At 39.0% G+C, this 26506-nt stretch overlaps 1 protein-coding gene across 1 annotated transcript in view; it reads right to left on the reverse strand.

The window, feature by feature from the left end:
* The window catches only part of LOC122807239 (coxsackievirus and adenovirus receptor homolog), a 303246-nt gene that overhangs the window by 56977 nt on the left and 219763 nt on the right, over positions 1-26506 (reverse strand). Inside the window, exon 2 of the mRNA XM_044078322.1 lies at positions 465-634. Within this exon, the coding sequence (XP_043934257.1) occupies positions 465-634 (170 nt within the window). The remainder of the gene's footprint in view (positions 1-464; positions 635-26506) is intronic.

The following is a 26506-nucleotide window of genomic DNA, read 5'->3' on the forward strand; positions in this document are numbered from 1 at the left end:
TTTGCCACAGGATGACTGTTGTTTTATTATATTTAGTGCATTATCAGAACAAAACTTAAAATAATTCACACACACACATGCATTGTTGTGTTGCTGCTGACAAGTTAACATGGCAACTGTACCATCTGAGACGTGTGCCATTAGGGAATGCTATTGTTTTTCTGTCATTCCAAGCTTATATATTTATGGTTTGTTAGTATAACATGAATTTGCAATTCCCAGGTTACTTCTTAGGGGATTAATATAGTATTTTGAAATGATCTAGCACCGTATAGCGACAAAAGTAATGTAGGTGTTTCAGCCTGGGTTTATGTATTAATTATTCTGATATTATAAAGGATATGTATGATAATGCTGATGCATAATAAGAAATCCACTGATGCATAATGTATGACATCATCTTCTGCTTGAGGGATAAAAAACGAATTATAATGAAATAGTGATAAAATTGCAAAAGGTCATACCACAATGTCTTTATCACGGCTATCTGGTCGTATGATAGACCACTCGATGTCCAGAGAACCTGCATCTGTTGAAGCAAGAGTATACGTACAGTTTAACTGAACAGAATCACCTGTTGCTACTTGCAAGGTTGGATCACCCACTGACGTGATTGTCACTGCAAGCAAAGAACCTAGAAAAGCAGAGAAATGCACAAATGTGAAATATGCGAAGATTATACATGTGCAGATTTTAAATATCTTACAGGTAATGTTGTAATCTGGATTTCGTCTAACCCCATTTTGTGCATTTAGGGGGAGCAGGTATACAAAAAAAAAAAAGAATTACAAGAATTATCTTTCTCAACAAATTTGCATTTTACGTGTCAGCATCACTTTCAGGTCTCAAACGAGTTAGGAGATATAGCTTCATCCATGCATTCATAACTCCTTTTTGCCATTTTTGCACATGGGACCAGGGTGTCACTGCTTCAGTGGCAATCATCTAGAGCCAAGGTTTACCACCAGGTGGCTAGCCCTGCAGCAGTAGTTCTTCTACCTCACGCATTCGCATGCACACTCACACTTATAGTTAATTTAGAATATCCAATCCACCTACTGCTTGTCTTTGCTTGCTGTGCTTGTCACAAAATAACTGTTCCACCATTGCCCAGTGAATATGCCTGTCAAACACTTTTTTGGATCAAGCCACACTCTGTCTTTCTGCATTCTGTAGCTTCTCATCTGCCTTTTGTTCTACCTATATATCTGTCTGTCTAACTCTTCTGCCCTTTTCTGTGTGTGTGTGTGTCTTATTTTATATATATATATATATATATATATATATATATATATATATATATAAATATATAAACTTATATATATATATATATATATACTGTCATAGAAACTGACTAAAACTATCAATATCAAGAATCCTTTCAGCTGAACCACAGATACATGAAGATATATGGCATTTTAGCAGTGGGCAAGCCTTCTTTGTATTCCAGCACCTCCACATCTCTAAATATACTGAAGACTATACAACAGTGGGGGCAAGGAGAAACTCCTTTGGCTCCACTGTCGAATAAGCTCACTGCCTGACATTGTAAGCCATGACTGAAATAATGATTTAACAGTCTGAAACCACTGATTCCTAATACGTATGTATGTGTGCGTGCATGTGTATGTATATATATATATATATATATATATATATATATATATATATATATTTATATCCCCTTATGATCAGTTAATATATTTACCAGCAAACATAGCAATCAAAGATGCCTGGTTAGCTAGCATCTACATTGAATTGCCACAGGGGCTATTAAACATAATTCGCAAAATAGTGCTGGTTTTAGAGTTTTATTGTTTCCCACTGTTGCTCAATCTTGGGTTTAATATACATACTGCTGCAGAGGTATGCTGGACAAAGCCTCCGCGTGTTTTGCACATGGAGGGTGCAGGGGGGCTTGCTCCCTGCAAAAAAAAAAAAAAAAAAAAAACACTTAAAAAGAAATATTTATTTTGTTGAACCATATTTCCACAGTACAATTTATATTATGCTTGTTTTATGACTGACTGAATTGAATGTGTGTGTGTGTGTGTGTGTGTGTGTGTGTGTGTGTGTGTGTGTGTGTGTGTGTGTGTGTGTGTGTGTGAGTGTGTGTGTATATGTGTATATATCTATATATATATATATATATATATATATATATATATATATATATATTTTTTTTTTTGGTTTCCTGCACTATTTCTATGATGGTGTTGTCAGATGCAAGGATGTTGAAATTATCAGTGACAGGGGAGGTGTTTTTGGGATGAAAGAGTACTAGTTGGGCATTTCTTGCCAGGATTCGACTGCAGTAAAGGAGTATTGAGTTTTGAAAGTAGTTCTGGTAGTGATTGAGCAGTGCAGCTTATGGTGGAATCATCAGCGTATTGAATGAGGGTCCCAGGATGAGAAGCAATGTGAAGGTTGTTTGTGAAAACATTAAAGAGTAGGGGTCCTAGGATGGAGCCTTGGGGGACTCCAGTAGGGTTGTGGAGAAAGGGTGAGAGTTCACTGGACCATTTCACTGCTTGTTTACGATCCTTGAGGTAGCTCTGAAACCTTTTTACTGTGTTAAATGAGAAGCTTAAGTTAGACAGTGTGTTCAAAAGTAAGGGGTGTCAAAGGCCTTGCAGAGATCAAGGAATACTGAGGCTGTATAACATCCTGCATCTCTGGCCTTGTTCACAGTCTCTGTAAAAGATAATAGGGCTGTAGCTGTGCTGTGGCTAGGTCGGAAGCCATGTTGGGTTTTGGTTAAAAGATTGTTTTGCAATAGATATTGCATTACCTGCTGATGGATACTTCTCTCGAGAATTTTGGATATGGGTGACAAGATGGATATAGGACAGAAATTGGATGGATCAAAAGAGTTGCCTCCTTTGTGGATAGGGGTGATGTGAGATTGTTTCCATATGGTAGGTACTTCAGATTCAGATAAAGACCTATTTATAAGGATACTGATTGGGTAGGCGACTGAGTTAGCAGCCAGTTTGAGGTAGTATGGGGGGGGGGGGATTGTCAGCTGAGGTAGAGCAGGGTTTTAGTTTTTGTAGCAGTTTCTTAATGGTGTCAGTAGGTATGGGGTGAAATGAGAATGGGGTTTGTATGAGATTTTGTTGAGTAGGGGGGTTAGTAATGACAATGTTAGAAGTAGCTGACAGCCTGGGGTTGGTGTCTGAATAGGTTGAAGGGTGGGGGAATCCAGCATTAGGGGTGTTAGTTAATAGGGCTGAAATTAATTTTATGAAGTGCTTGTTAAAAGTTTTTGGCTATTTGTGATGGAGGGGTATTAGGTGATAGGGTGTGCTCTCCATTTCTTCCAGGGTTAAGTGGAGAAGATATGGAGTGCCAAAATTTACTGGGGTTGATTTTATGCTGGAGTTGAAGCTGGGAATAATATGACTTCTTATCTCTATTGATTAATTTTGCTACTTTATTACGTAGTATTTTGAAATTACCATGGTTTTGTTCATTTTTGTTTTGTTTCCAGGTTGACCAGGCTAGGTCCCTTTGCTTCATCAGGGGTTTACATTCCTTAGAGAGCCATGGTGCTTCATCAGGTGTTTACATTCCTTAGAGAGCCACGGTGCTTCATCAGGTGTTTACATTCCTTAGAGTTCCATGGTGCTGAGTTCTTTTTGATTCTTTTCATATGAATGGGAGCTAGTGTATTAGGTATGTGAAGGAAGGTGGTATTAAAGTATAGTACAGCAGCATTAAGGGGTAGTTGTTTAAGGGGTACCCAGGCTATTTCCTGTAGGAGATTGTTGAATTTATGCTGACAATAATTAATTGAGTTCCTAACTGATTTTATAGTGTGTACTCTTAGTTCTTGGGAGTTTGTTCTAAGGGAATAAGCTTGTAGATGATCGCTCAGGCACCTATACAGTATACCGGAAGAGAGGTAATTGGCAGGGTGGGATACTAGAATCCAGTCTAGGGTGGATTGGCAGGCAAGATCTTTACTGTATCTTGTTGGAGCATTGATAAGCTGAGAAAAAAACATACATATTTATACTGTTTGTGTGGGAGTTGGAAGCTATGATTTGCCAATCTATATTTACGTCTCATAAGATTATTGTTTCAAGGTTTATTGTTTGGGATGTCCAGATAAAATATTTTCCAACACTGGTATATTGTTACCTGGTGGGATATATATTACTATTATGCAAATTCTTTTTGATATTATGAGGTTCAAAAAGGAGATTAATACCTCAACACTGGAAAAGATGGGTATATTACTGGTGTAGGGTGCGATGTTGAGCATAGAGGAATATAGAAGAGCTATCCCTCCCCTTTTTTTAGATCTATCTCTTCTGGTTATTGCAAACTTTGTAGGTATTATTTCTGAGTCTTTTACATTGGGGTGTAGCCATGTTTCAGTAAGGGCTAGTATGTCAGGTTTATTTTGATCAATCCAGGCATGCAGTGGGGCTATTTTATTACATATACTTCTAAGGTTCAGTGTAAGTATGTTTAAATCTTTGGGGTTACTCTTGTGGTTAGGATTAGAGTGTGAGCCAGGGTTAGGATGTACATCTCCACATTTGAGTAGATAGTTAATGAGGAATGAGTACCATGGGAAGTGTTTTTTATTCCTAGGTGAGGGTACTGGTGTCAAGTGTGGTTTCATAGGAGGTGCGGAGGCCAGTTTGTGGCTTGAATAGAATGGGAGGGTATATGGGAAAAGCTGGGAGGAGATACATGAGAAGCAGTGTTGTTTATTGGCAAGAGGGTTAGAGGAGGTTGTTGATGTGTATTGATGTGTGGGGGTATACAAAGATATAGCTGTAGTGAGGTTGAGAATTAAGAGTAAAGAGGCTGGGCAGGTTAAGAGGAGCATGTCAACTGTGATAGTGGGTTTAAAAGTAGTAAAAGTGGAATTTGTGTGTTTGAATGTAATATCAGGTGTAAATAGAGATTATGTTATCATGTGGTATGTGTGCAGCTGAAGGTAAGGTTGGAAATGTTTTGACTTCAGAGTGGGCTTTGACAATGTGGTTAGGTGTTTTGCCTTGAAGTTTGTGATAAGGAGGGGTGAGGGAGATATGATTGATCAGTAGTAAAATTATGGTGCAATGTTAGTTTGTGTGTATAGTAGAAGAGAAGGTGCTAAGCCTGGAGTTAATGTAAGATAGTTTGAGGTGGTGGTTGTATTATGATGGTAAAGTAGAGCACGATGCAAAAAATTATAGTAGAGGGCATGTGAATTCAAGCTGATGGATGTAAGGGAGAGCAGATAAGTTTGGCTAAATAAAAGAAAGTAAGGTGTGCATGAAATGTGGGTGTGGACAAGGTAGAGTTGTATTTAATTGGATCATAGGGATGAGGGGGAGTGGTTTGCTTAGGATAAGAGTAGAGATGCTGGTGGAGAGTGGGATATGAGGGAAGGACAGGGGAGTGGAGTGAGTGCAGCGAACGGAGTGGGAAGAACCCCCCCCTCCCAGATGGTTTACCACCATAAACAAACAATCAGTGAGGTAGAATGTTCATGGATAGAAAGACAAGGTGTTTGAACTCTAAATACTTGTCTCAAGTCACAGCATTTAATTTTATAGTTATGGACTTTAGTCTTTCCAGGGATATATTACACTGATAAGAGTGAAATATGTTGAAGTGTTACTGTAGCTTCACCTTCAGCAATAAAAGGCATGTGAGTGTGGGTTAGTGAGTGGGGGTGGGGATATCCTTCCAGCAGATTCAACACTACAAAACAATACACACTAGACTTAAATTAAGTTAGTCGAGTTTTGGAAATTGCCTTACATAGATTTAACTCAGTTATTTGTTCCTTGTGAACTTTTGCCAACTGCAGGTGAAATTCAGCTGTGCAAGTTCTTTAGGTAGTGGTATATGTCTGATTACTGCTGCAGCTGAAGAAGGAATATGTGCTTGTTTCACTGGGAGGGAGAGAGAGAGAAAGTTAAGGATTTATTGATGGTTGAACTAGTTAGGTACAGTACTATTTGTCTATATTCATCCACATTAAGTAATGTCTGGCAAGCAATAGTAGTGCACTTTATTTCACAGTTGTGCATTTCAGCTTTCTAGCCTTTAAACATGACAATACGTTTACAGGAGATATTTGTAGGTATGCAAGTTTGGGATTACTAAAAACAATAATGGTGACTTCCACAGTATAGAAGGACCAAAAAAAAAAAAAAACTAAACTAACAAGAGATATGTGTATGCATGCAGGTGTGGGGTTACTGAGATGTAGGTTTACAGATGTTACAGGGGCGGGTAAAAAGCCTATCTGTTAGTTCCCACTCTTTGCTACACAACATACAATCTGTAAACCTGAAAGCACATAGAAATGGCAGCCAGCTAGAGTGTGTAACATATGACGGAGCAGGCCACTCATTTCATTATCATGTGCTGACTTATCCTCTTATAGAAGTGCAGCACATTGATTTGGTGACAAATATGTTTTTTTTAGGGTCAGCCACATCAAAACAAATCTATGTGCAAGTCAGCAAACATTAACATTTACTAGTATGTAAATGAACAAATCTTCAAACTGATGTAGTGGCCACAAAGAAAAACATACCTATTAATACTGACAAGAGGTGAGTCTTGCAATGTGAAACTGAAACAATTTTTTCCTCACTAACAATAGGTCCAATAAGTTTTTTTTCTCCTCATGGTCATGAAGTTCAAAGCTGAAACAGAATGTTTCGACTCCAGTCAGTGAGATAAGTTCTTGTTGACTGAGCACACAGTAACATCCATAGACTGTATTAACTACACACAGCAAAACTCTCTCATGATGTTGTTTTAAAAAGATCTGGCAGTCTGCTTTTTGATCAATACCCACAGCAGACCATCAGGATCCTGTAATTAGACCTAAGTTTCTGGCAAACCAAATAGATACCTCGTGCTTTTGTCAACTTGTCATAACACTCTTGATATATTAACACAAATTGATAGGTATAAACTATAGCTTACATCCTCTCGTAACGTGCCATACTTCTTTATATGTAGGTTTCTTAAAATCAGCTCATGAAGAATATTGTATAATATCCATAGCTTTATGTCCCTGGTCTGTACTGTAAGTGGTTTATGCCTCACTGGAAGTTTCCAGCTAACATACTCTGATAAACAAATGTCTGTTTCTTTACTTATGACTTTTCTGGGGCGGGGGAGTGTTAGCTGGCAGTTATTCTTACAACTACTATCTGTAATGGAAAATTAATATGGTAGAAGGTATAGCATTCATCAAAACACCCCTTAACGTTCACAACTACTATCTGTACTGGAAAATTAATAGGTAGAAGGCAGAGCATTCACTGAGATACCCCTTAACATTCACAACTACTATCTGTACTGAAAAATTAATATGGTAGAAGGTAGAGCATTCATCGAGACACCCCTTAACGTTTACAGCTACTATCTGCACTGGAAAATGAATATGGTTGAAGGTAGTGCATTCACCGAGAGACACCTTAACATTTCTATTGTGATCTGACAGCTGGAAGAATCTATATATGAGTCTCAGGGCAGGAAAGTAAATTTGAAAATTAGGCATACCTGACAGCATCTCTCCAAGTGTCTCTGATTTTCAAGTTAATCCCTGATTTTTACTTTAGAAATCTTCTGTAGCAATGGCAAATTTGTCCAAGCAAAACTGCAGACATTATTGTTCAAGTCAAATGAATATTAAGAGTCAACAAGACAGTCATAAATTCCATATTCTTGACATCAAGCTTTTAACAGTGTTAAAGTAATAAGCATCCATTGTTGGTGGATTTTGGTGTTACCTACATTGTGGTCATAGATTATATGTTGAGGCAAGATCACTGGAACCATTTGTGTTAAACTTTTTTTGATATGCCTATTTCATAGGAATTAAAAAATAGCATACCTTACATTTGATCTACTTCAAAAGTTGTTATTTTTTTAGTAACTTTCAACAGTTATTAAAACAGCAGGAAGGCAAGTATATTTCAGTATCTTTTTCTAGAAAATTAATTGAATATTTATATTTGATCTATACATGGGCAGTGTCACTTAATGGCTTCATCTGTAGGATCTTTCATTTCTGTTGAAACAAAGCTGCTCTATCAATGTACTGCTATTAAGAAAACAAAAGATGAGAGAACAAAATTAGGTGTTTAAGTAAATTTATTTGAGAAGAGTTAATTTTTTTGGTCTGTCTAACTTGACTATTTTTCCTAGCCCCAGAAGCATATTCCCTGATTATGACTGCAGGTATAGCTGTTGTAGCACACTGATATTTCTGAGTTACGGACAGTTGCTTTGCTGTCTCTTCATCTGCTAAGCACTTGGAACTTGCGAAAGCCAATAGTTACAATATCAGAAATGCTGAATAAACATGTTAAAAGTCTTGCTGAGTTCTGTGTCAGGGCATCTGCATTTCTTCTGTAGAGATTTAATTAGCTAAGGGATACACCTACTTGATTAAGAGCTTTGAGGGAAAAGTTGCTGATAAGACACAAACAAGCAAAGAATGTACATTTTACTACATCAGAGTTCAGTATTCCAGACACTGTTCATCTCATGATAACTGGAAGGATTCTTCATCCAATTATAGTAGTTGTTTATGAATACTGAGCTTGGCTTTCATAATGTGAATATTTCAACAGCAGGATTCTGGATATTTGACTTTCATTAATGGTCACATTTTTATAATAGACATTATTTTATTTTAAGGAAGGGCAATTTACATGCAGAAAGCTAATTCTGGAAATGTTTTAGTACATAAAAAAGTTTGCAGAAAGTTAGTAGCAAAAAGAGTAATAGAGAATGGAATATAACCATTCACCTCACTGTTGTAATATTTCTTATAGGTATGTTTGTTGCATTTTGTCTGTTGTTACCAAGCCTCCTTTATAGGGAACATTGCATAACCTCCACTTCCAGCCAGCAGCTGTTTTTCTTTCTACTTGCTCTCTGGCTCAAATTGCTTTCTTTTTAATTTTTGGCAATTATTCTATTACTTCAAATATTTTCCTTTCTTTCTTATGACATTTCCCTACTGGGTGGGTGTTTTGTAAACTTGTAACAGCTGGCATAAAGTGGAACAGTAGAAATGTCACGACTTGTTTATTTCTGCTTCAAGACAAGTATATGCAGGGATAGGTTATATACTTTGTTAGTATGTTTGTCAGGGCAATCTTAAACTAATCCTGGATTTACTGTTTTTTTTCCAGTTTTTGGAGTTTATGTACTATTACATCAAGTCATACTAGAAGCAAAATGTGGTCCCAAGATTATTTTTTTTAGTGTGTAACGAGTATATTTTAGCTGTATTTAAATCATCCTTCTGCAACTTTCAATGGGTGGAGCCTAAGCTTTTTGGTCAAAACAAATTATGTCCACACATTTCAAACAAATATTCATATCTCTGGAACCAGATGTCTTACTAAAGAAGTGTAAATGGCAAACTCTTCGGCATAAACTATTTTATAGTGGTAGTATTCTCTTAGTTGCAAGTTTTAAATTATATTTTATAAGTCACAGTAAACATAGTTACTATTGAATTTGTAATATTTTGTAAACAACTGACAATATCTCAACTACTCAAATTATACACATACTGTCAACAACATTTTGTTTATCCGTCTAAGAGTTTTTATATGAGACTAAGCAGTTTTGTCTGTGCAACTTGGTTGTTGAGATACTTAGAAAGCATGAAATTTATGACAATATAAATATTATATGAACAGCAATTAATATCTCTTTACCTGCATAAGACAGAGGTCAAATATCATCATGCTGTGTTTGCCATTATGTAAGCTTTAAGATGAAACCTTTTAATACTTTGTATGTAGCAAGGTTTCAAAATGATTAATGCAAATACGTACAAACAGTATCTGACTTTTAGTAGGATGTAACTGCAAATGCAACTACAGGCATCACCAGGATGTAATGAGTTAACTTTCTTGTATTTATACTCCAGCAGGGAACTTCTGCATCATGGTTTATTTCATGTCAGACTCTCCCAGGCACAATACGCTAAAAGTAGCATACATTCAATTCTTTGCTGTGTGCAGGCTTTTATTTATTTCAACTGCTAAAGACCTGTCTTAGAATTATTTTTCTACACATAAGACAGTTATAGCACCAGCACATTTTTGATGACAGATATAATACTGTTGGTTTGGTTCTGCCATGTTATGCAGCAATAAGTAATAAATCTTCAAACTGGGCCACAACACCTCTGGGCATTCTGACAGGTTTGTCAAACAGGCCTAAGCAGTTGGTATAAAATTGTATGTATAGTGTTTTGTCCTCTTTTGCAGTCAAAATATTGACATCACTTACAGTTTCAGCAAATTTTTAAATATCAATAAATAATGCCAGGAACTGAGCAACAGTGAGAAAATAAACGGTGAAAAAATAAAACGATGCAAAAAGTGCAAATAAAGATCTCCACCTTTAATGAAAATATATATATCAGGATAAGCGCTTTCGCAACTTGCTTCATCAGATCCATTAAAAACTGAGTACTGGTTGCATATATATATATATATATATATATATATATATATATATATATATATATACATAAACAGGAAGTGACTCATAATCATAATTAATTGCTACCAAACATTTTAAAGTAATAAAAAACAATCACAAATAGAGCTGCAAAAGTGTATATATGTATGTAAGAAATAAAAATAAACACTAGTTCAAATCATGTTTGTTAAAATATATGTTAAAATATATTTTTGTATTTTTAATTCAGTATATATATATATATATATATGTTCACATATATTTATAATGTGCATATATATTTGCGGTTTATAGTTTTCACACAACTCTAATGTATATATTTTAAACAAAAATATATTTTAACATATATTTTAACAAAAAGCTATGGCATACAGATCCAAGGAAATTATGGTCTTGTTGTACTCAGCCTTCAGTAGACCAACAATCGAGTACAGTAGGCCATTTGGCATGTACTTTTCTAGGCACTTACAGCAGCTGGAGCGATGTCAGAGGTTCCTCACAAAGAAAATACAGGGTGTAGATAACATGAACTATGTAAATAGACTAAATGCCCTGTCCCTCTACTCTGTCTCCTACTGACTATTAAGGGGTGACCTATGCCTGACCTCCAAGGCACTCCCAAATCCAGCCCTGATGAAGCTGCTACACATACACACATCAAACAGCATGGGGGTCACCCAATCTAGGGATCTAAACTTAGTCAGCAATTCAAACAAAATATGCTGGAGAGGCAGATATGTGTCTCACAGATGCCCTTTCTTTGGAACAAGCTTCCTATTCACATTAAGAAGAGCCCTTCCCTGGCTCTCTTCAAACACAGTTTGGATCAATGGATGGAGAATCACAGATTCACATGTTGGGTAGTGTCTATGTCACTCATGGACAGGGGCAATCTGTAGGATACTCAATGCATAGACACAAATCCATGCCATCTTATTCCCCCTAGGGGTCATTTATTGGGTAAAATCGGGTTATGTTGGCTAGGCTTGTAAAGGCTCTTAAGCTGTTAGCCTAGTAATCTCCTATGAATCTAATCAGATCACTGTATTTAGAGCTTGCTCCTTGCTGCAAGGTACACTTACTTCAGTTCTGATAGCATGTTTAGTTATTGGGCAGGGGGCAAAGCTTTGTTTGTCAGGATGTGGGAGTATTGCTACAACAAAGAAAAAGCCATGTCAAAAAAATAAATTAATAAATTTGTTTTTGACTGACTTACTTTCTGATATGCTGTTTTATCAGTGGACTTCCATCAATCTTACTAGGTCTTTCAGTGCAAAATGCCATCTGCAAATTTCAGTCCATCCACTCATACTCTAAACGACTTTTCCAGTTGAAAATCACAGTGGTAGCAAGGGAACAAGTTGAGCAGGGAAATCCAAATTTCTTTCCTTAGGAACAGTCTCCAGTTCATTCTCTGGGATTCCTCTGGTTTTCTGAGGTAAACTGAGAGATGCCATCATGTCCTAGGTGTGCTTGTAAAATCTCATGTGGTCAGTCACTTCCCAGGGGTGATGATGTCATAGACTGACCAGTGAACTAAGAGCTTCAGTTCTGGCTTTAACACCACAATCTGGTAGAATAATTGCAATATAGTTGGCATTGCATTTATCTGCTGGTCATTTGCCTGTTACCTTCTACCCTCATGCATGAACAAGGCTCCAAGATAACCTAATATTTGGGTTGTTGTTCCCTTCACCTACTTTTCTTTGTAAGTATTACTTAAGAAAATGTTAATAGCTTTTTTTTTTCAGAATCACACAAAGTGACAGAAGACTGTCTTTGTCTCATTTGGGACTATGCTTATGCTATTGTTTCATTAAAAGCTGATTTTATAAATAGGTTGTAGATTAGAAATGCATCTGTCTTAGTGGTACCCAGGTATTCATTCTGAAACAGACACAGTAATGTGAACAAGTCCTTGGAATATAATGGCATTCAGAATGAGTTGCGACCCTCTGAGGTGACAACACGGAGAACACATTACTGTTCTAGTATCAGTAATGTATGCTTGCATTGGACAAATGCCGACACCTTTTGACATCCCAGTGAAGGAACAGTCTACAGTGCTACATATGGGAAAGGCTGGAAGGTTTTATTGGTATCAGCTGTAGTCTGAACAATATAGCATTCTAATACAAATACATTTTTGGAGCAGTGGGAATATACTTTATTTCAGTTCTGCTAGTAAGGAACGTAGTCTCTAGATTAAGAGTGGGTGTAGTGAGAATACTTCAGGAAATGAGATTTTGGAAAATTTGAAGCTGAAAGTGAGCTACATGAATGTAAATGACGTAGTAGTAATGGCATAGGGAAGAGCAACAAGGAATGCAGCCATTTGCTACTACTGGAGTACACTGGCATCTCCAGTGTGAAAATACATCATGTTAGGACCAGGCATATGCAAAACAAAGACATCTATGAGAGACGATTTTCTAAAGAAAACAGATTGATTTATCTGGAAGTGTGCCATAATACAGGGTGTTTCTCTATAGTTTAACCGAGCAACCCAAGCTGTGACAATTCAGAAATGGAATGCAGTATTAATGACTGTCTGTGCTGCTCCCTGGTTTAACAAACTATATGCTAACTGGTATTGCTACATTTCAATAAGGGAATTGTACTATATACCACCCAGTGGATGAGGGTAGGGCAGTCCACACAGCCTATCTGGACCTCACCAAGGCCTTCGACACCATCCCCCACTCTGGAATCACAGATAAACTTACTAAGCTGGGCATAAATCCCTACGTCACTCAATGGGTTGCCAACTGGCTTACTGACAGAACCCAGACTGTAAAATTAGCCGACTCCAAATCCAGTTCCAGACAAGTGACAAGTGGAGTACCTCTGGGTTCAGTCCTGGGACCTCTTGTTTGGCATCTACTTCTCTGAAGTACAGCCCAACACTAAGGGACTCTGGCTAACAAAGTTTGCAGATGACTGCAAAATGGGAGCTATTATTGAATCCGCAAATTATGTGGATATTCTACAAAAGGGCCTTACAGAAACAAATGCTTGGTGCCAGAGCCATGGGCTTAAGCTCAATGCCAAGAAATGTATAGTTGTCCCCTTTGGGAAAAAACATGTACCAATGAATTACCACATAGGTGGCTGTACACTAAACACCGAAAGTGTGATAAAATACTTAGGGGCACAGGTGGACAGTGGTCTCACCTTCGATAACCACATCGCCCCAGCAGTCAGGAAATCCTTCTTTGTGGCACACCTCATCACTAAGGGCTTTTCATCCAGAAAAAAGGACGTCATTGTCCCACTGTACTCATCCCTCATTAGACCCATTATAGAATACAATGCCCCATTTGGTATATACCTCTCAAGACATCTGCAACAACTGGAAAGGCCACAGAAATACCTCACTAAAAGAATCACAGGCCTAAAGCAGATGCCCTATACTGACCATCTAAAAAAACTCCACCTATACTCTGTCGCATATTGTCTACTCAGAGGCGATCTCTGCTTAACATACAAGGCCATGTCAAACCCAGAGCTGTTGGACATGCTACACTTAAAGAAATCCCAATCCCTCAGAGACACACACTCCAGGGATCTAAATCTTGTCATCACAATGAACAAAACATGCTGGAGGGATAGGTTCTTGACCCAGAGACTCCATAGAATCTGAAATAGACTGCCTATACATGTCAAGCAGAGCACCTCTTTGGCCCTCTTCAAAAGGAACCTTGATGATTGGATGGGAGGTAGGAAATTCACCCTGGGGGTCACGTCAGTCGCCCTGCTAGACAGGTGTCCAGGGAAGTAAATACTGTGGGAAGAAATAGCCAGGGAATTGTTATGGCTAGATTTGTATAGGCCCTAGGGCCAGTAGCCTAGTACCAACCTATGAACCTATAAACCTCAACCTGGCCAAGACATTTGACGCAATTCCCCACTCAGGTATTATAAATAAACTCACAAAACTGGGCAGGAATCCCTATGTCACCAGATAGATAACCAGTTGGCTCACAGACAGGACACTTGATTAAAGTGGGTGAATCCAAAACTAGCAAAAGGCCAATTACTAGTGGTATGCCACAGGGATCAGTGATGGGACCACTCCTGTTCAAAATATATTTCTCTGAAGTCAAGGCTAATGTCAAAGGCCTCTGGATGACAAAGTTTGCCAACGACTGCAAGTTGGGGGCAATCATTGAATCTTCCAGTGATGCAGATATCCTTCAGTACAGCCTAGATCAGACATATGTTTGGTACCAGAACCATGGCCTAAAACTAAATATGAAGAACTGCATTATCATACTCTTTGGGATGTTAAATACCCCTGCAAATTACAACATCAATAGCACACCCGTAAAAGTAGACTCAGAGGTGAGAGAGCAAGGTACTCAGATAGTAACCTGAATATTGACCTCCTTGTGTCCACTTTGGTGAGGAAGTCCTTCTGTGTGGCACAACTTATGATTAAAGCTATGGCATACAGATCCAAGGAAATTATGGTCTCGTTGTACTCAGCCTTCAGTAGACCAACAATCAAGTACAGTAGGCCATTTGGCATGTACTTTTCTAGGCACTTACAGCAGCTGGAACGATGTCAGAGGTTCCTCACAAAGAAAATACAGGGTGTAGATAACATGAACTATGTAAATAGACTAAATGCCCTGTCCCTCTACTCTGTCTCCTACTGACTATTAAGGGGTGACCTATGCCTGACCTCCAAGGCACTCCCAAATCCAGCCCTGATGGAGCTGCTACACATACACACATCAAACAGCATGGGGGTCACCCAATCTAGGGATCTAAACTTAGTCAGCAATTCAAACAAAATATGCTGGAGAGGCAGATATGTGTCTCACAGATGCCCTTTCTTTGGAACAAGCTTCCTATTCACATTAAGAAGAACCCTTCCCTGGCTCTCTTCAAACACAGTTTGGATCAATGGATGGAGAATCACAGATTCACATGTTGGGTAGTGTCTATGTCACTCATGGACAGGGGCAATCTGTAGGATACTCAATGCATAGACACAAATCCATGCCATCTTATTCCCCCTAGGGGTCATATATTGGGTAAAATCGGGTTATGTTGGCTAGGCTGGTAAAGGCTCTTAAGCTGTTAGCCTAGTAATCTCCTATGAACCTATGAATCTAATCAGATCACTGTATGTAGAGCTTGCTCCTTGCTGCAAGGTACACTTACTTCAGTTCTGATCGCATGTTTAGTTATTGGGCAGGGGGCAAAGCTTTGTTTGATAGGATGTGGGAGTATTGCTACAACAAAGAATAAGCCATGTCAAAAAAATAAATTAATAAATTTGTTTTTGACTGACTTACTTTCTGATATGCTGTTTTATCAGTGGACTTCCATCAATCTTACTAGGTCTTTCAGTGCAAAATGCCATCTGCAGATTTCAGTCCATCCACTCATACTCTAAACGACTTTTCCAGTTGAAAATCACAGTGGTAGCAAAGGAACAAGTTGAGCAGGGAAATCCAAATTTCTTTCCTTAGGAACAGTCTCCAGTTCATTCTCTGGGATTCCTCTGGTTTTCTGAGGTAAACTGAGAGATGCCATCATGTCCTAGGTGTGCTTGTAAAATCTCATGTGGTCAGTCACTTCCCAGGGGTGATGATGTCATAGACTGACCAGTGAACTCAGAGCTTCAGTTCTGGCTTTAACACCACAATCTGGTAGAATAATTGCAATATAGTTGGCATTGCATTTATCTGCTGGTCATTTGCCTGTTACCTTCTACCCTCATGCATGAACAAGGCTCCAAGATAACCTAATATTTGGGTTGTTGTTCCCTTCACCTACTTTTCTTTGTAAGTATTACTTAAGAAAATGTTAATAGCTTTTTTTTCAGAATCACGCAAAGTGACAGAAGACTGTCTTTGTCTCATTTGGGACTATGCTTATGCTATTGTTTCATTAAAAGCTGATTTTATAAATAGGTTGTAGATTAGAAATGCATCTGTCTTAGTGGTACCCAGGTATTCATTCTGAAACAGACACAGTAATGTCAACAAGTCCTTGGAATATAATGGCATTCAGAATGAGCTGCGACCCTCTGAGTTGACAAGACGGAGAACAGATTACTGTCCTAGTATCAGTAATGTATGCTTGCATTGGACAAATGCCGACACCTTTTGACATCCCAGTGAAGGAACAGTCTACAGTGCTACATATGGGAAAGGCTGGAAGGTTTTATTGGTATCAGCTGTAGTCTGAACAATATAGCATTCTAATACAAATACATTTTTGGAGCAGTGGGAATATACTTTATTTCAGTTCTGCTAGTAAGGAATGTAGTCTCTAGATTAAGAGTGGGTGTAGTGAGAATACTTCAGGAAATGAGATTTTGGAAAATTTGAAGCTGAAAGTGAGCTACATGAATGTAAATGACGTAGTAGTAATGGCATAGGGAAGAGCAACAAGGAATGCAGCCATTTGCTACTACTGGAGTACACTGGCATTCCAGTGTGAAAATACATCATGTTAGGACCAGGCATATGCAAAACAAAAACATCTATGAGAGACGATTTTCTAAAGAAAACAGATTGATTTATCTGGAAGTGTGCCATAATACAGGGTGTTTCTCTATAGTTTAACCGAGCAACCCAAGCTGTGACAATTCAGAAATGGAATGCAGTATTAATGACTGTCTGTGCTGCTCCCTGGTTTAACAAACTATATGCTAACTGGTATTGCTACATTTCAATAAGGGAATTGTACTATATACCACCCAGTGGCACCCTGTCGAAAGGCATTATTAGCCAAAGAGCAATATGCATTTAGTATGTTTACTACATACTGAGAGGGCAGTATGTGTTCATTATATTAGCTATTTGTGAAGTCTTCTATGATTCCTCCTGTTTCTCTCTTGTTACTAAGAATTCACTCTTGGCATACCTTGCTTTTTTAAGTTTTGAACTGGTGGATGCAAATAATTGTTTACAAAAATATTGAATTAACAAAAAGAATACTTTTACTTTCAGAATCCTAGCATAAGGAGCACCAAGTATTTTTGTTTATTTTCTGTGGGGGTGATTGCATGCGTCTGTGTGTGTGTGTGTGTGTGTGTGTGTGTGTGTGTGTGTGTGTGTGTGTGTGTGTGTGTGTGTGTGTGTCTGTGTGTGTCTGTGTCTGTGTGTGTGTGTGCATGTGTGTGCGTGTGTGTGTGTTTATGAAACACTGCATCTAGTTACATTATGCATGTTTAGCATTTTCAACATAAAACATAAGTTAAAGAATGTCACATTGTATTGCAGTTAGTTATGTTATTTTGATCAGAAGTTATAACCCCAGAGATTTAACTCATAATTTGCTCTTCTTACAAAGACTTCAGTTTGGTTAGATTATTGGAGGAAAAAAAATTACATAAAATTGCTCCAATAAACTTTAATCACTTAACACAGGAGATAAAAAAGAAACAGAGCACTTCACCTTTAGAAAGAAATGGATAAAGCATGTGAAAAATGCTTACAGCTACGACTGCTTCAATGCTAATATGTAATGACTATGACAAATTGAAGCAAAAATGCTTATTTGTAAACTGCAAATAGCAAATATGTAAGTATATTACTATAGTACTGATGCACCAGTTATAAGAGGCTATACAAAAAGTATTATCCAGTATGTCAAATGTAAAATGCACAAAGCTTTAGACTAGCATTTGATTTGTGTAACCTACCTAACTCTCACTGTACATGTTTACGATTATTGGTTTACTTTAGTTTAATGTTTGAATACTTTACTTAAAACCAAGACTGTATGATTTTTATCTCTGCAATGTATTGATTTACACTATTTGTCATTTCTATCCACAAACAATGTAGTCTCATGTCTTTGAGCTTGGGTCATGAGTGAAAAGAATCCCTGAATTAGTCCATTTACACAGTTAACAAATCTAAGTAAAATAAATAAAATAGTATTTTCTACTGATAGTGGTGCTGTGTCGTATTGTTCAGTAATTTTTTCTTGATTGTCGTTTATACTTCCTTGCACACATGGTGTGTTATTCAGCACAACCCAACAAAATCGCACAAAGGCTTCCTCAAGACTACCTAGTACAAGCAACCAACATACCAGACGGGTCCAGCAAATAAAGTCCAAACATAGCATATATCGAAATACTCGATTTATTAGGATCCAGACACAGAAGTCATAGATACATGTCTCTGACATGATCCAAAGAAATTGAGTATTTTGAAATATGCCGTGTTTTGGACTGCTTTTGCTGGAGTTATTCGCACACTACTTAACACCCAATGTTTTACTGCAGGATAATTCCTTTCACACCTTTATACACTTCAATTATGGTCTCCTTACAAGAGAGTTTGGTAGCCGTTGCTGATCTGTGTAGCTTGCCTCAATGTTTGCCCAGTTTGTAGATGCTGACCATAGGCATGTGTCTGCTTACTTTCTGTGTGCACACGTCTGACCTGCAGTGATTGTGTATTTAGTGATAGTGAGCTCTGGAATTTTATTATGAATGCTCAGAGAGCATTGTTAGTACAAAGACCACTTATTGCCAAAATCAGAACATTTGTACTGTAGACCTGGTGAAGAATGACATGCTTTGGTATCTATTCCTTTATTCAGTCTCTTATCTGCGTTTTTCACATCACTCCTTTATATGGAGTATTTTTCAAAGTGCAGACCTGTCTGCAGTCCTTGTCTCCTCTTTGTGTTTCTGTTCACAGACGAATACTATGTAGGTAAGTCATAGCTGATAGTACTTTTTTTTCCTCTTCCTCCTCCAGCTCCTTTGTCTTTCCTGTCCAGAATGACCACTTCATGTCTCCTGCTGGATATGATCTTGTGAACAATAGCATACCTCCACCATCTCTTCTGGCCTCAGCTGAAAATGTGGCTAGCCTCTGTTCATACTCCTTCCTCTCCACTAAAGGATCATCCTGAATGCTTTCTTCTGAATTCCTTCCTTTTCCTTATATGGTCTCCAGCAATGAATACAGTATCCTCTTGTGGACACACATAGCATTCTATTTTCTGCTGCTGCTGCCCTCTCGGTTTGCTCCCAGGTGTCCAGTACAGTTGAGTGCAACACCCAAGATCCTGTTTTTGCTCTTTTGCCATCAGATTCCCTCCTCCAACTTATTCTTCATGCCATAGTTGTTGTGGCATATGTGTAGTACTGTCCATTTTTTGTATTGAGCCTGAACTGTTACCTTTTTTCCCATTGGCTGAACCTTTCAAAATCATTTGCTAGATTCTTCTTCTCCTCTTTCAGTGTTGTACCTGTCTTACTGCCATAACCAAATTAGTTAGTTTATAGTTTCTACACACAAACTAGCTTTGCATATCTTCTAAAATGCTTCTTTTTGTCTTACTTATTTGATATTTTAAACTGTGTTTTTATGCTTCTACCCTAAGTTAATATAAATACTTCACTTTCATTTTAGGCAATACTTTTATTCATTAAATAGGTTCATAGATTCATAGGTGGTTACTAAGCTATCAGCACAAGAGCCATTTTAAGGCTAGCCAAGCTTACCCCAGATTACTTAAATACTGCTGAGGTATCAATACCCCAATAATTTTATGGTTATGATATAAGCTTGTACACATCAAGCATTCACAGACTGCAGAAACACAGGTGTCAAACCAAGGATAAATTTGAAATTTCAAAAAAAGTGATCAAAACTACATTTTAATGTGCTTAAGGATGTATTTTGCTTCACATGGATAAGAAGCTTGTTCTGGAGAAGACACGTACTTTTCCTCCATTTTGTCATGTTTGTGCTGCAGACAATGTTTAGGTCCTTTGAACAGGTTTTTCTGATGTTGTTTGTTTTGCAGATAGGCAACAAATCCATCAGTGTAGGATCAGAAGATGCCTTGTAGGCTAGGCCGAGCAGCAGTCTATACTATACCAAGTGCAGGGATAGGGTTTTGAGACAATCCGCATAGGACTTGTTTACTACTGGTATTCTCTGTGGCCTGTCAATCTGTATCAAGAGTCTGGTCAAGTACATGCGGGAGGGTGTGTTGTACTCAATGACTGGTCAGATGAAAGAGGAGTACAGTGGAATAATGACCTGCTTGCATGTAGACGCCATGCCTTTACTTATAATTTGTGCAATGTAGAATGATTTTGTCACCACTGTAGTCACATGGTAGTCAAAGGACAGGTTACTGTCAACCTGGGTTCCCAGATCTCTGACCCCTGGTTACACTTTAAAGGGTTAATTTAATTTATGAGATTAATATTCATTTTTATGTTATTTTATTTTTCTTATTTGCATTATCCTTTATGCATTTTATACATGTTACTTTAACGCTATGGCTGAAGAAATAACATTTATGTCTCAGTTCGTTTACCCAGAAATGAACTAAATAAATAAATAAAGAGTTTATTTTAATCTACTATATACCTGCTGGTTAAATGTAGCACTATGTGGGGAGAAACATTTCTCTCATCAGCGCTGGGATAGGATGTCACGTCAGCTATCATCTCCTCTCTATGTTCAGTGCCACTCTGTTACCTTCTTTAACTGTCATGCCTGACTGTTGCAAGTCTTCTCTTCTGCAATCCATTCATCCATTGCCTGGGTGTCCTCATCTCCTCTTGCCTTATACCAGTCTGTCTCAAATCTTTTTGCTAAACTGTCTTCTGCTTTCTTGAACATGTGCCTAAATCACATTTATCTGCCATCTTGACCTTATCTGAAACTGGGGCTGCTTTGGCTTCAGCTCTAATGTCCTCATTTCCTCATCCATCCCACATTGTGCATCCTACTACCTGTCTCAGGCACTCAAGTTTCTTCAGCTGCTTTGCCCTCACTTCAGAGGTTTTTGTGCCATGTGGATGTACTGGTCGTACCATTGTTTTCTACACCCTACTTTTTAGATTATTTCTGTCTTACACTACCCTTGATCTTCTATGCCAGGTGGCTGCAGCCCTTGTGGTTTTCATTTTAACCTCCTCATTCAGATAGTCTTTTCCCTAAACCACCCCTACCAGTTACTTGAAACTGTTAACCTATTCATCTGTATTTGTATTTCCCCAGTTTGTTGCCATGACAGCTGTCTCGTCTGTACTCTGTTACATCCCATGTGCCTTCGGTCTTGTGTTCCGTTTTCCTTTAGTTTGCAGAAGTTACTGTTCAGAGGTTCCTTGTAAAGCATGGTGTACAAATTTAGGTGTACCAGCCACATCGTCTGCATACAGCTGCTCTAGTCATCTGTTCCCTCTGACCTGTTTCCTGATGTAGTCTGTCAACAGTATAAGCAACAGGGGGCTCAGTGATAAATAAACACTGATACACCAACACACAGGCGTCTCTCACCTACTCTCAGTGGAAACTACTCTGTGAGTCTAAACATTGTCTGTTCATGTGGAATAGGGTCCTTGTACACAGCCTGCACTCATTCTACCAATGTATGTGGGACTTCAAACCATCACAGGAGTGCCTTAATCAGCTTTCCTGGGATCTTGTAACTTGCTTTCTGCATATCTGGGAATGCCCAGTTAGTCTGTTTCCTCATCTTCAGCTTCTCCTCCAATATCTTACTGCAAATATAGGGTCAGTTTTATTCATAGGTTCATAGGTAGGTACTAGGCTATCGACCCTGGGGCCTATACAAGCCCAGCCAAAAAGGTACCCTGGCTTTTGCCACCCAAGAAAATTATTTTCCTGTGCCACTGTCGAGCAGAGGCACAGAGGTGATCCCCGGGGTGAATTTCCTGTTTCCCATCCAATCATCAAGATTTTTCTTGAAGAGTGCTGTGCTAATGAGGAGCTTTGTTTGATATAGATAGGTAGTTTATTCCAGAGTATGGGAAGTCTCTGGGACAGGAATCTATCCCTCTGGCATGTTCTGTTTATTGTGGTGACAAGGTTCAGGTCCCTAGAGCGTGTAGCTCAGAGGGATTGGGATTTCTTTAAGTGGAGCATGTCCAACAGCTCTGGGTTTGACATAGCTTTATATGTTAGGCAGAGATCACCTCTGAGTAGGCGATATGTGATGGAGTGAAGCTGGAGTTTTTTGAGACGGTCTGCGTAGGGCATCTGTTTGAGGCTGGTAATCCTCTTTGTGAGGTATTTCTGCGGCCTTTCCAGTTCCTGTAGATGTCTTGTGAGGTACGTACCAAAAGGGACGTTGTACTCTATAATGGGTCTAATGAGTGATGAGTAGAGGGGAACAATGACCTCTTTTTTTCTGGATAAGAAACCTTTTGTGATGAGGTATGCCACGTAGAAGGATTTCCTGACTACTGTGTCGATGTGATTATCAAAGGAGATACTACTGTCCACCTGTGTCCCAAGGTCTCTTATCACACTTTTGGTGTTAAGTATACTACCGCGTATGTTGTAGTTCATGGGTACAGAGTTTTTACTAAAGAGGATGACAATGCACTTTTTAGCAAAGAGCTTGAGGCTATGGCTTTGACACCAGGCATCTGTCTCAGTGATGCCCTTTTGTAGGATGTCCACATCGTTAGGAGTTTCGATTATGGCTCCTAGTTTGCAGTCATCTGCAAACTTCGTTAGCCAAAGACCTTCTGTGTTAGCCTGTACTACAGAGAAGTAGATACCAAACAGGGGAGGACCCAGGACTGAACCCTGTGGTACTCCACTTGTCACTGGTCTGACGTTGGATTTGGAGTCTGCTGCTTTCACAGTGTGGGTTCTGTCAGTGAGCCAGTTGGCAACCCATCTTGTGACATAGGGATTTATACCTAGTTTAGTGAGTTTATCTATAATTCCAGAGTGGGGGATGGTGTTGAAAGCCTTGGCAAGAACTAGATAGGCTGTGTGAACCACCTTACCCTTGTCTGCGGCTTTGGTGACTGCTTCAATGAAGTCTATCAGGTTTAGGAGACATGATCTGCCTTTTACAAACCCGAACTGGGTGGGATCCAGAATTTGGAGATTACCACTGTCTTTGTCTATAAGTCCCATGATGATACGTTCCATGGCCTTGCAGACCAGGCTCGTCAGGCTAATGGGGCAGTAGTTCCCGGGGTCCGTGGTGGCTCCCCCCTTGTGGAGTGGGATAACCGTTGCTGTGCGCCATTCAGCAGGCACAAAGCCTGAGGTGAGGCTATGATTGAACATGGTACTTAGCTGGGGTGCCAGTTCATTCTGTAGTTCATGTAGAACGCAGCCTGGGATGTTGTCTGGTCCCATGGATGCTGTGTTCTTGGCTTTGGAGAGTGTGGTTTTTACCTGTGCAGCCGTGATTACAGGAACTTTGCATTCTTCCGGTATAGAGATGGGCTCTTTAGGGGGTGAGAGGGGGGTAAAGTTAGCACTGAACCTATCTGCCAGGATGTTGGCAATATCAGTTAGGTGTGTATATTTAGTGCCATTGCGCTGTAACTCAGAGCAGATCTGAGTGTTGCCATTGAGATTCTTGACATAGCTATAGAATGCTTTGTGGTTGTCTTTAGAATCAGTGGTGATTTTGTTTTCGTAACTAGCTTTGGATGATTTTATCAGGGATCGCAGCTTCTTACTGAGACTGACCAGGGAGCTCCTCCACTAGTGGAATTTTACTCTCTTTTGCAATAGTTTCTTCCTTCTGTTGTACAGTTTGTTTATGGCAGGGGACCACCAGACTGGCTTCCTTTTTTTGGAGTATAGCGTCTTGGTTCTGTTTGGGATAGCATGATCCATGTACTCATGTAAGTGCTTATAAAGTACAATTGTGTAGGATTCAGTAGTCGTAACTCTATTGTCCATCTGCATGGGTGTCATGAAGTTCACCACTTCTGTCTTAAGAAGCATGAAGTTAGCTTTGGAGAAATTTTTTACCATGGTTTCCTTAATGGGGGGTGGAGGCAGGATGTGGATATCTAGGGTAATTAGCTTATGGTCGGATCGGACCAATGAGGCGTTGACTTCAGGTGTGGAACACCGGTCACTCATATTGGTAATGACTAGATCTAGGATATTGTTGGCTCTGGTGGGGGTGTGGATAAGTTGATCCAGGGCATTGGAGTTTATAAATTCCAGAAAGCGTTGAAAGAAGGAGTTGGTACATGAGTAGTTTTCCCAGTTAATGGTGGGGTAGTTGAAATCACCCATTATTAGGGTGTTTGGTTGAACCCAAATATTTTCCAGTACATCAAGAAAAGAGGAGTGGGAATCCTGGGGCATGGTGGGTGATCTGTAGCAATCTACAATTTGGATTGCAGTTTTGCCCAGAGTTAGTTGCACTTGGATAACTTCGGCTGCATTATGCTGAGCAACTAGCCTGGAGGTGTGGATATCCTTAATGAATATAAACACACCTCCGCCTTTGGTGTTCCGGTCCAGGTTACATGGCTGAAAAGTGTGGTATGAGTTATAGCCTGGTAGTGCAGGGGTGCTCTTTGGAGCCTTGAACCAGGTCTCAGTCACTGTACAGATATCGATGTTCTCCATTTTAAGGAATGCCTCGGGTGAGTGCATTTTGAGATTTAGACTTCTAGCATTGAGTAGCATCACCCTCAGTTTTTGCTTGCCTGTTCCTGTTACGGTGTGAATTTGTCATTTGAACCTTGCCTAAAAAAGGCACTGTAGGGGCGGCAAGAACCTTAGCCAGTATCCGGAATCCCAGGGGTGACAGGTGCAGGCCATCTCTGGCAAAGCATTGTGGTCTGTCGACCATGTCATCCCAGGCAAACAGATACTGGATCCCTTTAGAATGGCACCAGAAGCTTAGCCAGTTGTTGAAGTCAATCATATTGCACCCTGATTTGAATCCAAACTGCTTTACTCCCAGCTTATTTTTTTACTTCTCTGTGTATTTATATATTAATCCCTGTCTCCAGCACTTTCCTGTATTCTGACAGGAGTTTGATATCTATTTAATGCCTGCAACTGGAAATATTCCATTTGTTCCTGTACACTGACACCAGAATGATTAATCTTCAGACATCTGGTATAGACCTCTCTCTCTCTCTCTCTCTCTGTCCATACCCTGATGAGTATCCTCGGGAGTTCTTTCTCTACTAGCATACTTAGCAACTCAGTCATATCTTCTGTGACTTCATCTAAGCCTGCAGTGTTCTGCGATTTAATTTTCCTTAATATACTTCATACGTTTTCTGTAGCAGGTTGTCCTTTCTGTTTCATTATGTATATGAAACAGTATAACTTTTGTGGGGATGTCTTCATTCAGAAGCTTCTTGAAGCAGAGACATAGCTAGGGTGGGGTGAAGTGGTCAACCACCCTGGGCAAAAAGTGTTAGAGGGCGTGATCGCAAATGCTGATTGGTCAGAACTAAATGCTGATGATAACATTTACAGTCAAGACTGAAGCTCATTAGCACATTGTGTACTTTAAATTGTAGTAAGACGTTTGCTACAAATACAGCAAGCAGTGTACTATTATTTATAAGAAAAGTAAAAAAAGCAGAAAGAACATTTTTTAAAAGACCTTCTTTTTTGGTTCTCAATGACAAAAGGACCTTTTTAAAGTTGATGTGTGGGAACCAGATCCGGAGATCTGGGAATGACACAGGGCACACAAATTGCTAGGTGTAGCTCTGTCTTAAAAGTATTTTTTCTGTCTATACTTGATGCCTTTTGAACTTGTGATCAAAGTGGCCCTTATTAATGACACCTGCCAACTATCCTTGTTGTCTGTATGTCTTTACCTTCAATCTTTTACAGTTTCATTATGCACTCTGCTTGGTCACTTTCCAGAGTTTGGTATACATTTTCTGACACTTTATTTTTTGCCACTGTGAATATTCTCTTAAACTCTTTTTTTAAACAAGCAGCATTCCTTCTTAGTGATGACATCAATGCCAAACTTAAAGTCTAAATCTGGATATTTTACACCTTTAGAGTGGTGACATCTTACCCATAGGGAAGATATCACCCAAGGCAAGGGTTCTCCAACTCTCGCAAGGGGTGCAGAATGATCTGTCATGATACTTTCCTTGTCCTCCATGAAAGAATGTTGATGACTGTTAATGCACACAGGTGATGGCCTTAATCAAATCGATCTTAGAATTACTACAGTCTTTTTAACTTGTATGAGAAGTCTTTAATATCATCCCCAGGAAAGCAGATAAAAATTGTCCTTT

This window comes from Protopterus annectens, chromosome 7.part0 (genome assembly GCF_019279795.1).
Source record: "Protopterus annectens isolate FY-2018-M chromosome 7.part0, PAN1.0, whole genome shotgun sequence".
Classification (NCBI taxonomy): Eukaryota; Metazoa; Chordata; order Ceratodontiformes; family Protopteridae; genus Protopterus; species Protopterus annectens.